The sequence below is a fragment of the Mustela putorius genome, unplaced genomic scaffold (genome assembly GCF_011764305.1).
Source record: "Mustela putorius furo isolate JIRA1106 unplaced genomic scaffold, ASM1176430v1.1 tig00000196_pilon_pilon_pilon, whole genome shotgun sequence".
Lineage (NCBI taxonomy): Eukaryota > Metazoa > Chordata > Mammalia > Carnivora > Mustelidae > Mustela > Mustela putorius.
Window position 1 is genome coordinate 12392949 of NW_025421310.1, and position 9592 is coordinate 12402540.

Here is a 9592-nt window from a genome sequence, read left to right on the forward strand (position 1 = left end):
TCGTGGCTCATAGGTTGGGCTAGAGGTGTGACATAGAGGGAATGGAAAGTGCATAGGTGCCTGAGCTCCTGAGTCCTGGGGAGAGGGAAGGAGATGGGGTCACCACCGCAGAGCGAGGAAAGACCGGCAAGGAGTAACTGAGAAAGGGAAGTGAAAGCCAGGAGGCAGGGTGCTAGCACAGCCCGCAGGGGCAGCCTGCCCGGGCATGTCCCATCTGGTGCTAGGGGTTTCCTTCTTGCCCTGAGTCCCCTGCCAGCCAGATTTGTGGCAAGTGTGGCCAGGTGTGCCTGCTCCAGAGAGTGTCCCCGGCAGTGGGCCAGTTACCAGGAACCTGTGACAGGTGTGCTTCGGGACTGTTCTGGGGGGTCCGTTTTTGTTTGTGTCTGACTTGATCTGTATCCCTGAGGTCAGTTACTGACAGCTGTAATGAGCCAGTTGTGAACTGGTGTGGGTGGGTGCGTTTGTGTGTGTCCCTGTAGGAGCGTCACCTAGATCAAGCTCTGTGTTCAGGTGTCCCTGTGACAGGTGTGTGCGTGTGTGTGCGCGCGCGTGTCCACCTGCACCTATCAGGAAGCGTGTGTTTCCCGAGAAGCGCTCAGCCTCAGACCGTGACTGCGTGTGTGTGCTGGGGTGCCCGTTCCGTGGCAATGTTGGTGAACACAGTTTGTGGGTGCCCTGTGCTTATCAGTGTGCGCGTTTGTGCAACACAGCCCCTTCCTTGTGTCCGTCCGCGTGTCCCGGGGACCCTGTCAGCTAGCCGGTCTCTTTGGTTGTGTCTGGGTGCAAGACTGTGCGCCCCAGTCAGCGTGGGAGCCGGCATATCCGCTGCCCGGTCCAGGGGGTGCATTTGTGCGAGTGTGGCCGTGCGCCTGAGAGTGGCTTGTCGCCGTGGCCCTGTCAGCACGTGACTTTGTGTACCCTGGAGCGCCAGCCGGTCAGTTGGCGTACGCGTCTCTAGGCGCGTGTGTCTGCGGGTCCCAGTCAGTGTGTCAGTGTGTCAGTGCGTGTGTCCGGCTGTCCCGCCGGCCAAGCGGCCCCGGTCGGCACGCCTCGGTCCTCCTCGCCGCGGGCCAGGCCCCGCCCCGCCCCCGGCTGCAGGGAAACCCCCGCGCGGAGGTAGGGGGGCGCGGCGCGCGCCTGCAAGTCCCGACTTGTCCGCCGCGGGCGGGTGGACGGGCGGGGCCGTGGCGTCACGAGGGGGCGGGGCGTGGGACCCGCCGGGCGGGGGCGGGGCGGGGCGGCCGCCGAGCGGGCAGGGGATCCGCCGGGCGGCCTGAGACGCGGCGCGAGCCACATGCGAGCGGGCGCCTGGCGGCGGCGGCGGCGGCACCGACGGCGGCAGCAGCAGACTCGGCAGCGGGGGCCACGACGCGGACGCGCCAACAGCCCGAGCGGGAGCAGCAGCAGCCACAGCCACAGCAGCCGCCACTGCAGTTAGAGCAGCAGTAGCAGCCGCCGCAGCAGCAGCAGCCGCCGCAGCGAGCGGCGCTAGGCGGGCGCGCCCTCTCGAAGGAAGCCGCCCGCCCCCCATCACCGCCCCCTCCGGCGTGTTCATGCCCCCGGGGTGAGTGTGCGCACCCCGAGTCCCCGCGGGCCGCGACTGGCCAGGCCGGGTGGGCTCCCTGGAGGAGGTGGCAGGAGTGCGCTGGGAGAGCAGTGGGAGCGCGCTGCATCCCCACCCCTTGCCTCCCTCTCTCCCACCCTCCATCCCACGAACGACCCCGGGTTGGGGTCGCTGGGCCGGAGGCACTAAGGGTCCGGGAGCGCAGGTGCCTCAGCGGTCCGGCGGGTTTGTTTACAAACAATGGGGCGCGGGCTCGGCAGCGCCCCCTGGCGGCCAGTGCGTGCCCGGGGAAGTGAGTCGACCCCGACTGCCCCGGCCCCCGCAGTCCGGGAGGGGCGCGCGGGGGGGGGGGGCGGGCGGCTGGTAGAGGCGGCCACACCCCAGGCGCGCGCCCGCTGGGGGCGGCGACGTGGGGGGGGCGGCTCGCGGGCCGTGAAGTCTGCGGCTCCTGCGGGCGGGGGCTGCGCCCCAGCAACAGCCGGTTATTGGCCCCTCGCTCGCCTGGCGGGCGGGGCGGGCGCACGTGGCGGCGGCGGGGTGGGGGGGGTGTGCTGTGACAGCAGAGGGGGGCGTCTGGGCCCGCCGTGGGAGCGCGCGTGTGCGGGGTTGTGGATCTGCAGGTGTCTCGCCTGGGTGTGTGCATGTGTCTGGCTCCGAGTTAGTACTGGGGTCCGCAGGGGGTGGAGGTGTCAGTCCGGGGGAATGTTGGGGCTGTGGCCGGTCGGGGTGTGTGTTTGAGTCTCCCCATGTGTGTTTGTGCGATGGTCTGTGTATGCCGTGCCCGAGGGCTGGGTGCTGTTTATGCGTGGTGTACCTGCGTGTGTGTGTGTATGTGTGTGTGTGTTGTGTGCTCTGTGAGAGTTGTCAGTGGGTGCTGTTTGGGGTTGATTCCCTGGGTCTGTGTTGCCTGCTGAGCTACAGTATGTGGCTGGGATGTTTGTGTGTTGCTTGAGTGAGCTGGGTGTGAGGGTTTGTGTGCGCGTGTCTTGCCTGATGTGCTGTTTCTGTGTGCTTGTGTGTCTTGACTGTGTGTACTGTCTGTGTCGATCTCTAGGGCATGTGTCTCAGCTAAGCATTTGCGATGGTATGCCTGCTGAGCGCAGTGGCTGTTTTCTGTCCAGGTGCGTGAGCACGCGTGCGTGTGTGTGTGTGGGGGGGTGTCTCAGGCTGTGTTTGGCTTGTGTGTCTGGCATCCGAGTCTGGGAATTGAGGACTCGGTGGGGTCTATGTGGTGCTGTCAGTGGGTGTTACTGGCAGTCCAGGGCTGTGTCTGAGCCTGTGTGTGTCTTGTGTGTGTGTGTGTGTGTTGGGTCTGAGGGGCTTGTCTCTGTGATCGGCTGGCTCATGTGTGTCATGTGGGCTGCGTGTGTGGAGTGTTTATGTCGGTCACGTGAGACCAGTGTTTTCTGTGGGTGCCTGAGGTGTGCGCGCTGCCACGGTTGTGTGGGATTAGAGTTGGCTGGGGTGTGTGCGTGTGTGCATGTGTGTCCGAGGCTGACAGTTGGGGATGGTGTTTTGAGGTTGGTGGTGGAGGGTTAGCTGAGGTCTGCTCTTCGGCGTGTGTGCTGACGCGTCTGGGTCTGATGACAGGAGTGTGTATGTGCCTCATTTCCATGCGTCCCGGGATCTGAGAGTTGGTGATGGAGGGGTCATATTTCGGGTGTGTTGGTCTCTGTGTATGTCCACGGATGTCCGTGGGGTGTTGGTATTTGTGTAAGCCCTGAGGTGTGCAGGTCTGACCTCGTGGGTGTGTGTATGTGTGTGGGGGGAGGGGCATGTGTCTGAGAAGGGGGACAGTGCCCATGTGGTGTGTCTCTGTGTTTGCGATGGCTGCATTGTGCGTGTGTGTCCACGCGCATATCAACAGTGGGTCAGTGGGTTCTGACAGTTTGTGTATGTGTGTGCACAGGGATGGAGGGGCTGGGATTGTGGCAGCCCGTCTGCATTCTGATGGTCTGTGTGTATGTGTATGTCCACGTTTTGGTCAGGGTGTGTGTGTGTGTGCATATGTGTGTCCTGTACTGAGTAGCAATCTCAGAGATCAGAACCATTTCTGTGCCAATGGGAGATGAGGTGGGAGGTCAGGCTGGCCAGTCCCAAGGAAGCCCTTACCTGTGTGGCATGTACCCTTCACCACCTCCCTCACCCCTCCCAGAAGTAGTATTTGCCATTGAGGTCCTGCATGAGCCCCTGTGCATGGCCATCGCCGTGTTCCGGAAGTCAGCTCCACCAGCCCATGCTCTGGGTGACTCCCAGGCTGGGTGAGTTTGTGTTCTGAGGCTGTCTCCCCTCCTGCACGCACACTCACACACACACACACACACACACACTCCTGACAGACTCTTCCATCTGAGTCCTGTGTGAGCCCTTGGACTTGCTGTGAGAGCTGTCCTGTGCCTCCTTGACCGACGTGGGCTCCCATCACCACGTGCATGGGAGGCGGTCCCCACCTGGGGGGCCCTGCAACAGACCCTTGGTGGCCATCTGTTCTGTGGGACCATCGCAGCTGCCTGCAGCTGCCCGTCTGGGCCCTGTGTGTTGGGAGACCTTCCCTGGACCCCTGCGCCCCAAAGGTGCTGGTGGCTGTGTGCAGGAGTGAGTGGGGGTGTCCTGTGTGCCCCCTGCACTGCCTGCCTGACCTCACCCCTCTCCCCCTATCCTGCAGGCCCCAGGGAGCGCCATGGCCCGAGCACGCCAGGAGGGCAGCTCCCCGGAGCCCGTAGAGGGCCTGTCCCGCGACGGCCCGCGCCCCTTTCCCCTCAGCCGCCTGGTGCCCTCGGCCGTGTCCTGTGGCCTCTGCGAGCCCGGCCTGCCCGCCGCCCCCGCCGCCCCCGCCCTGCTGCCCGCCGCCTACCTCTGCGCCCCTACCGCCCCTCCCGCCGTCACCGCCGCCCTGGGGGGCCCCCGCTGGCCTGGGGGTCCCCGCAGCCGGCCCCGAGGCCCGCGCCCCGACGGTGAGTGCCGCCCCACACGGGCGCCCTGGGATGCGGGGAGCCAGGAAAGAGACATTGAGGAACTGGAGAAGTGGGAGCGAGCGGGGGGGAGGAGGTGGCGAGCCGGCCGGGCCACAGGGAGGGTGTGGCCAGTGTGGTCTTTGTGTTGCAAGAAGCAGGAAGACTGAGTGGGAGGCTGGGGGTGGGGGGAGGCGGGGTGGGAAGTCCCTCCTGGAATCTGACTGCAGTCCCCGAGTTGCAGCCCACGGCCTTTTCCGGGCCGGGGCAGCAGCTGTTTCCCAGCCCCCACCTCCCCCAGTCTGGGTCTCCTTAACCTCCCAGAGGACGATAGTTGGAGGGAGTGTGGGCAGAGCGAGAGGACTGTCACTTCGGGACTTGGGGGGTGGCCTTTTGCCTTTATCTGCATCTCTCGCCAGGGCCGCCCTCTCCGCAGTCTGGGAGGAAGAAGGAGAGGGGGAGGGGCCATTGTGTGGGGAAAGTGGGGGTGGGGGAGGCCAGAGTGGGAAAGTGAGTCTTGGGGAGCGAAGGGTTAAAGGTCCCCTGCCGGATGGGCTGTTAACCCTGTGGTGCCCTGCCAGCCCCATCCCAGCCTATGCTCGGTGGTAGGGAAGATCGTTCCGCTTTCCCTCTCCACCCCAACCCCTCACCCTGAACCTGGAGCCCGGGGAGATCAGGGGAGAGAAAACTTCCCCGGTGGGGCTCCCCAGCAGCAGAGGCAAGAGGGGGCCCGATTTCAAGACCACAGACACAGCTGTGGAAACTGAGGCCCCCGTTTTAGGCCTGAGGATCCCCCTCGCCAGGACCTGGTGTGGCTCTGGAGAGAGGCAGATAACTGCGGGGCGGCCCAGAAGGGGTGGGGCAGGAAGGCATATCCCGAATCCCAGCCCCCCCAGGCCCGGGCTCGCTCGGAGGCAGCCAGTCTGGCCTTCTGGTCTCCGTGCCCCTGCCACATCCGGGGGTGTGGCTTCGCTGTAGTTGGACACCAGAGGGCAGGAGACCTGAGGCTTGTGACTGCGTGTAGTCAGTCGCCGTATCCCTATGTGACCTTGGGCCACTTCTTAGGGTGGGCCTCAGTTTCCCCATCTGTTAAGTGGAACAGGCAAAATTTGGTCCCGTTTTGTAATAGTTGGGTCGGATAAGAGGGAGATTTCCAGACTAACACGGGCAGTGGGGGAGAGGGGTAAGCTGGCTAGCCAGGTAACCCCGAGAGAGGCCTCCCCAGGACATCCTCCTGCTTTCTGGCGCCTGGGGAGCGGAAGCCGAGAAACCTGGCTTTTGGAAGGGAAAAACAGAATCGCTAGAAATGAGGCGGGGAGCAGAAAGGAAATTGGGAGGCTGGAAAAGGGAGAAGCGGGCCCTGGCTAATTGGTCCCGGGGCCGCCTCAGGCCCGACAGGGGTGGTGGGTGCTGACCACGCCCCCCTCTTCCCGGCTTTTCCCAGGTCCTCAGCCCTCACTCTCGCCGGCGGAGCCGCACCTGGAATCGCCGGTGCCCAGTGCCCCGGGGGCCCTGGCGGGCGGCCCCACCCAGGCAGCCCCGGGAGTCCGGGGGGAGGAGGAGCAGTGGGCCCGGGAGATCGGGGCCCAGCTGCGGAGGATGGCGGACGACCTCAACGCGCTGTACGAGCGGCGGGTGAGTGCTGGGGGCGGGGTAGACGGCAGGTGGGACTTCCCGCCCCGGAGGGGGCTGCGGGCGGGCCCCGCCAGATGTGCGGCAGCTGCTGCCCGGCGCGGCGGGGTCGCGCTGGGGACAGGCAGGTGGGAGGGTCGGCGGGCCCGCGGACCTGCCGAAGGGACCGCGCCGTGGCGGCTGGCACAAGCCGAGTCAGGGCCGGGACCGCCTCGAGCGCCGCGGCGCGCCCGCGGCCCGCGGCCGCGGGGACTGAGGGCGGCGCTCGGCGGAGCGGCTCATATATCCCGGGCTATTTATAGCCGGTGAGTCAGCAGCGGCGGCGCGGCCGCGCCCGCCCCTCCCACCCGCCGGCGCGCGCGGCCTGCAGCGCGCCACACAGCTTCCCCGGCGGCCCGGGAGGGGCGGGCCGTGAGCTCCGCCCCCGCGGGAAGCCCCGCCCCCAAGCCCGCGGCTCGGCCTCTGATTAAGACAAAATCTTGGGAGCTTATGGCGTAGAATAGAGAATAGCAAATATCAGGGCGCCGAGCACCCAGCTCTAATCTGAATATTACATCCGCGCTGCTTGCTTATTGAAAGAAAAACAAAACCCGGATGTTGTCAAGCCCCTCGCTCCCCCCCCAACCCTCTTCTCCTTTCCAAAGGAAACCTCTTAAGTTGGCGTGTCCCATGACTCCGCAGGTGTTGATCCCTCTACAGGCTAGTGATCAGGCCACAAACAATGCTTAGGTTGGCGGGATGTTTTGGGACTACATATACGAGATGTGGTGTGTTTCTCTCCAAACTTTTCCCCTCCTGTATTAGACTTTGAGATTGATCCGTGTGGGCAAAGCGTTTTCGCTGTTCTGTAGCGTTCTGTTGGATCAACATACAGTATCCTTGTTCATTTTCTCATTGATGGGTATTTAGGATTTAAAAAAAAAGAATGCTTCAAATTTCATCAGCTTGTTTTTTGTTTGTTCGTTTTGGTTTTGGTTTCTTCCTGAGGATACACATTTTTGGTGCACTTGTGTGTACCCCACAGTACAGACGTGGCTGCTTGGCTTTACCTGGTGATTGCTAGATTGCTCCCAGAGATGACTGTGCTGGGCAGCACCCCAAAGCAGTGAAACATTGGCGGGCTTTCCCGCGGATGCCATTCTGACATGCGCCCTTTGCTACCAACCAGCTTCGAGAGTTGGTGGGGAGTAAGGAGAGGGCGGGGATTGGTACAGGGCATCCCACAGCCTGGAACCCACTAGGGTCATAAGGATGGTTTATCTGACTTTGTTCTCATCGGTCGGAGGAGCTTCCCATCCTTTCACGGGGATGAGGCCAGGGGGGCTCTGCCTGTTAGCAGTGGGCCTGGCCCTGCACTCAGGATAGGGAATGGGAGAGAGCTACAGCTTACCTTTCCTTTGTACTGGGGGTAGGGGGAGTCTTTTCTTCCATGTGGCTTCCTTCGTTCTCACTTGCCTAGCAATGTGGAACTGAGAGGGTCCTAGAGGCCACCGCAAACTTTCTTCCTGTTGCTGGAAAGAGGGCACGGGTTAGCTTTGCCTGCACAGATTTCCGTGCAGCCTCAGCACAGAAGGTGAACTGTTGTTCCTAGGACTTGAGAATAGATCGTTCTAGAATCACTGAGACTATAGGCTTCTCTGTCACTTCCCAGCCTTTGAGGGGAGGGCAGGACAGTCTGCTATCCAGCCGCCCCCCAATCCTGCCACCCCCCAGTCCTGGCTGATTTTGGTCCGGAGACTAGGGGAGCACTTGCTGGGCTCAGGCACTGTGCTGAGGACACTGGGTCTGCAACCTTGCCGTCCATCCTATTCTGTTCTAGATGAGGACGCTGTCCTCCCTTGAGGTGACTGACTTGGACCCTGGTGGGGGGAGGAGCGGGGATATGGACGCAGTCAGCAATGGTAGTGCCCACCGCTGAAGGCTGGTAGCTTACCCTTAGGAACCTGCCTCCCTCATCCTGGCCCTTGGGCCTAATCACCCACACACCCCTGTCCCCCTGTCGGAAGCCCACTCTAACTTCCTCTTTTCCCTCTCCCTAGAGACAAGAAGAGCAGCAGCGACACCGCCCCTCCCCCTGGAGGGTCCTGTACAATCTCATCATGGGACTCCTGCCCTTACCCAGGGGCCGTGGAGCCCCAGAGATGGAGCCCAATTAGGTGCCTGCACCCGCCCGGTGGACGTCAGGGACTTGGGGGGCAGGACCCTCCCACCTCCTGATGCTCTGGCCAGCGCGGGGGACTTTTTCTGCACCATGTAGCATACTGGACTACCAGCCCTGCCCGTCCCAGGGGCGGGCCAGGGCCGCCACTCCAGCCCCAGTCCCAGCCTAGCCTGGGGACACTGATGGAGATGTGGACTCCTGGGTCCCTGGCTGGGAAGCCAGGGGAGAGAGGGCTGACGGACTCAGCGTCTGAAGGCAGCGGTGACGGAGAGGGTGGGGACGGAGCCACCCGTCTCTGCCGCCCACCACCATCTCAGGAAAGGCTGCTGGTGCTGGCTGCCCGTTCCAGCTGCAGGGGTGACACTGGGGGCGGGGGGAACCTCCCTCCCAGTGCTCCTTCACTTTGGGCCTAGCCTCAGGCCCCTGGTGCTTCCCCCCCTCCTCCTGGGGAGGGGGCCCGTGAAGAGCAAATGAGCCAAACGTGACCACTAGCCTCCTGGAGCCAGAGAATGGGGTGGTTCTGATGGCTGCCCCAGCCCAGCGCCCAGCCATCTTCCCTGAGCCAGCCGGCGGGTGGTGGGTATGCCTGCCTCACCTTCATCTGGGGGTGGCCAGGAGGGGCCCAGACTGTGAATCCTGTGCTCTGCCCATGACCACCCCCCGCCCCCATCAATCCCATTGCATAGGTTTAGAGAGAGCACGTGTGACCACTGGCATTCATTTGGGGGGTGGGATATTTTGGCGGAAACCGCCCCAGCCTTAGTCCCCAGGGCAAAGCGCTGGGGGGAAGATGGGGAGTCAGGGAGGGGGGGAAATCGCAGAAGAGGGAGGAGTCTGGGAGCGGGGAGGGATGGCCCAGCCTGTAAAATACTGTATATGCGCTGCTGTAGATACCGGAATGAATTTTCTGTACATGTTTGGTTAATTTTTTTTGTACATGATTTTTGTATGTTTCCTTTTCAATAAAATCAGATTGGAACAGTGGATACTCTTTCTGCTTTCTTTCCCCACGGCGTGGTCTGGTCCAAGCCTCCGTGACCCCTCTCTGGGATGAGGTGGAGGTGGGAGAGGCAGTCCACCCACAGAGCCCATCAGGCTCTCCAGCTGTATCCAACGGGAGGCTGAGGAGCACGGGCACCACTGTATACACCCGGCCTCCATGCATCCCTATACAACTCCCCATAAAAGCAAAGCCCTAGAAGAGCGGAGCTTCGTTTTGTCTTGTTTAAGAGTTCAAGTCATCTCCGCACCCCACATGGGTTTCGAACTCGCAAGCCTGAGGCC

At 63.0% G+C, this 9592-nt stretch overlaps 1 protein-coding gene across 3 annotated transcripts; it reads left to right on the plus strand.

Moving 5' to 3' along the window:
• Positions 1-234: 234 nt before the first annotated feature.
• On the plus strand, positions 235-9292 carry BBC3 (BCL2 binding component 3). 3 transcript variants are annotated; one of them, XM_045077117.1, is made up of 4 exons: positions 235-340; positions 4230-4518; positions 5960-6150; positions 8187-9292. In XM_045077117.1, the coding sequence occupies exons 2-4, from the start codon at positions 4245-4247 to the stop codon at positions 8301-8303; spliced, it is 582 nt and encodes a 193-aa protein (XP_044933052.1). In that variant the 5' UTR covers positions 235-340; positions 4230-4244; the 3' UTR covers positions 8304-9292. The 3 variants fall into 3 exon arrangements, with proteins under 3 accessions (XP_044933052.1, XP_044933051.1, XP_044933053.1); XM_045077116.1 differs by lacking the exon at positions 235-340 and adding an exon at positions 1240-1564; XM_045077118.1 differs by lacking the exon at positions 235-340 and adding an exon at positions 1571-3825.
• Positions 9293-9592: the final 300 nt, after the last annotated feature.

Bases quoted from the DNA above. Each gene is read 5' to 3' on its own strand.
- BBC3 (XM_045077117.1), top strand. From the start codon at position 4,245: ATGGCCCGAGCACGCCAGGAGGGCAGCTCCCCGGAGCCCGTAGAGGGC. The intron at 4,519-5,959 runs GTGAGTGCCGCC...GGCTTTTCCCAG, and splicing joins CCGAGGCCCGCGCCCCGACG to GTCCTCAGCCCTCACTCTCG. The intron at 6,151-8,186 runs GTGAGTGCTGGG...CCCTCTCCCTAG, and splicing joins ACGCGCTGTACGAGCGGCGG to AGACAAGAAGAGCAGCAGCG.